This window comes from Corvus brachyrhynchos, unplaced genomic scaffold (assembly GCF_000691975.1).
Source record: "Corvus brachyrhynchos isolate BGI_N302 unplaced genomic scaffold, ASM69197v1 scaffold692, whole genome shotgun sequence".
Taxonomy (NCBI): Eukaryota; Metazoa; Chordata; class Aves; order Passeriformes; family Corvidae; genus Corvus; species Corvus brachyrhynchos.
The window spans coordinates 79,973-82,184 of NW_008236762.1; the positions used below are offsets into that span (position 1 = coordinate 79,973).

General features: G+C 59.6%; 1 protein-coding gene and 1 long non-coding RNA gene across 2 annotated transcripts in view; both read left to right on the forward strand.

Annotated features, from left to right (window-relative positions):
• LOC108444910 (SH3 and multiple ankyrin repeat domains protein 3-like) overlaps positions 1–396 on the forward strand; it is a 12,101-nt gene extending 11,705 nt beyond the window's left edge. The window contains exon 4 of the mRNA XM_017727138.1: positions 127–396. Within this exon, the coding sequence (XP_017582627.1) occupies positions 127–381 (255 nt within the window). The 3' untranslated portion in view covers positions 382–396. The remainder of the gene's footprint in view (positions 1–126) is intronic.
• A 1,417-nt stretch (positions 397–1,813) lies between these two features.
• The window catches only part of LOC108444912, a 9,319-nt gene continuing 8,920 nt past the window's right edge, over positions 1,814–2,212 (forward strand). Inside the window, exon 1 of the long non-coding RNA XR_001859631.1 lies at positions 1,814–1,874. This is a non-coding gene — a long non-coding RNA (uncharacterized LOC108444912). The remainder of the gene's footprint in view (positions 1,875–2,212) is intronic.

Consider the following 2,212-nt stretch of genomic DNA (forward strand, 5'->3'; position numbering starts at 1 on the left):
CTCCCTTCCTTCCCTTCCTTCCCTTCCTCCTTCCCTCCCTCCCTCCCTCCCTCCCTCCAACAGCACACGGGGTGAGCGCCTCATCCCGGGCATTCCCTGAGGAACTTCTCCCTGCTTCCCTGGCAGACGCTGCTGGATCTGGGAGCATCCCCGGATTACAAGGACAGCCGGGGGCTGACCCCGCTCTACCACAGTGCCATGGTGGGGGGGGACCCCTACTGCTGCGAGCTCCTGCTGCACGACTACGCCCGGCTCGGCTGCGTGGACGAGAACGGCTGGCAGGAGATCCACCAGGTGGGACGGGATCCGCAGGGATGGGATCCATCCATGGGAATGCTCTCCTGGTGCCCATGGATGGGGTGGTTCCATACCCAGGGTTGAGGGCTGGACTCTGGGAATGTTCTCCTGGTGCCCATGGATGGAGATCCAGCAGGTGGTGGAGGGCAGGAGATCCAGCAGGTGGGATGGGATCTGCAGGGATGGGATCAGGCCATGGGAATGTTCTGCTGGTGCCCATGGATGGGGTGGTTCCACCCCTGGGATTGAGGGGTGGATTGGGATTGAGGGTTGGATCCTGGGAATGCTCTCCTGGTGCCCATGGATGGAGATCCACCAGGTGGTGAAGGGCAGGAGATCCACCAGGTGGGATGGGATCTGCAGGGATGGGATCAGGCCATGGGAATGCTCTCCTGGTGCCCATGGATGGGGTGGTTCCATCCCCTGGGATTGAAGGGTGGATTGGGATTGAGGGTTGGACTCTGGGAATGCTCTCCTGGTGCCCATGGATGGGGTGGTTCCATCCCCAGGGTTGAGGGCTGGACTCTGGGAATGTTCTCCTGGTGCCCATGGATGGAGATCCAGCAGGTGGGATGGGATCTGCAGGGATGGGATCCAACCATGGGAATGCTGTCCCAGTGCCTGTGGATGGGGTCGTTCCATGCCCTGGGGTTGAGGGCTGGATTCTTGGAATGTTCTCCTGGCACTCATGGATGGGATCATTCCATGCCTGAGGTTGAGGGTTGGACCCTGGGAATGTTCTCCTGGTGCCCATGGATGGAGATCCAGCAGGTGGTGGAGGGCAGGAGATCCAGCAGGTGGGATGGGATCTGCAGGGATGGGATCCAACCATGGGAATGTTCTCCTGGTGCCCATGGATGGGGCTATTCCATGCCTGGAGTTGAGGCCTGGGCTCTGGGAATGCTGTCCGTGGATGAGCTCATCCCATTCCCGGGGCTGAGGGCTGCACTGCGCCAGCTCTGGCTCCATCCCAGATTTTCCGGCCTCTCCCAGTGGTTGGGATCCTTCCCAAAGGAAGGCTGGCTCCGTGGAGAACACTTTGGGATCCCGGATCCAAATCCCAATTGTCCCTATCCCTGTTTTCCACACCGAATCCCTGTTCTCCAAGGGGATTTGGAGAACTACTTGGATTGGGAGTCAGGAGCGCTGACTTTCGGAGATCCTTTGGGAGAAGGAGGGATGGGATCCCATTGGAATATCTCCCACTACACCCGCACTCCGAGAGGGGGATAAAAACTCCAGGGATGTGTCCGTGTGATCCCAATTCTTGGATCCAACTCTCCCTGCTGCCTCCACCTCTTTGGCTGATCCTCGAATGCCAGGATGGACCAAACCTGGAGGAAAACATCCCAGTTTCCCAGGGATCTGGGGCCCTGAGTTCACCCCGAGCCACCAACCAGCCCGGAGGAACCTCAGCATCCAGGATGATCCAAACTTTTCCCGTTGATCCCGGGCTGATTTATCCCACGGCCGCCCAGGTGGAGCTGGGAGGAGCCCCCTCCATTCCCACAGAATTCCCAGCCTCCAACACTGCCTCAGGAAACACCGCGCTGCACATCTGCGCCCTCTACAACCAGGTGGGACGGGGACACCACGGGGGGGGTGGAGCCAGCCTGGGATTCTCCTGGATCTCCCCATTCCCAAATCCAGAGGCTGGGATCCGTCCCTGTCCTTGGATGAGGCCGTTTCTCCTTAGAGCAGCTGATTTTGTGTTCCACAGGAGAACATCCTGTGGTGGAATTTTGGGGATTTAAGGACAGGGGACACCACGGGGGAGGTGGCACCAGCCTGGGATTCTCCTGGATCTCCCCATTCCCAAATCCAGAGGGTGGAATCCGTCCCTGTCCTTGGATGAGGCCGTTTCTCCTCACAGCTCCTGGGATTGGGGTCCACAGGAGCTCCTGGGATTGGCTCC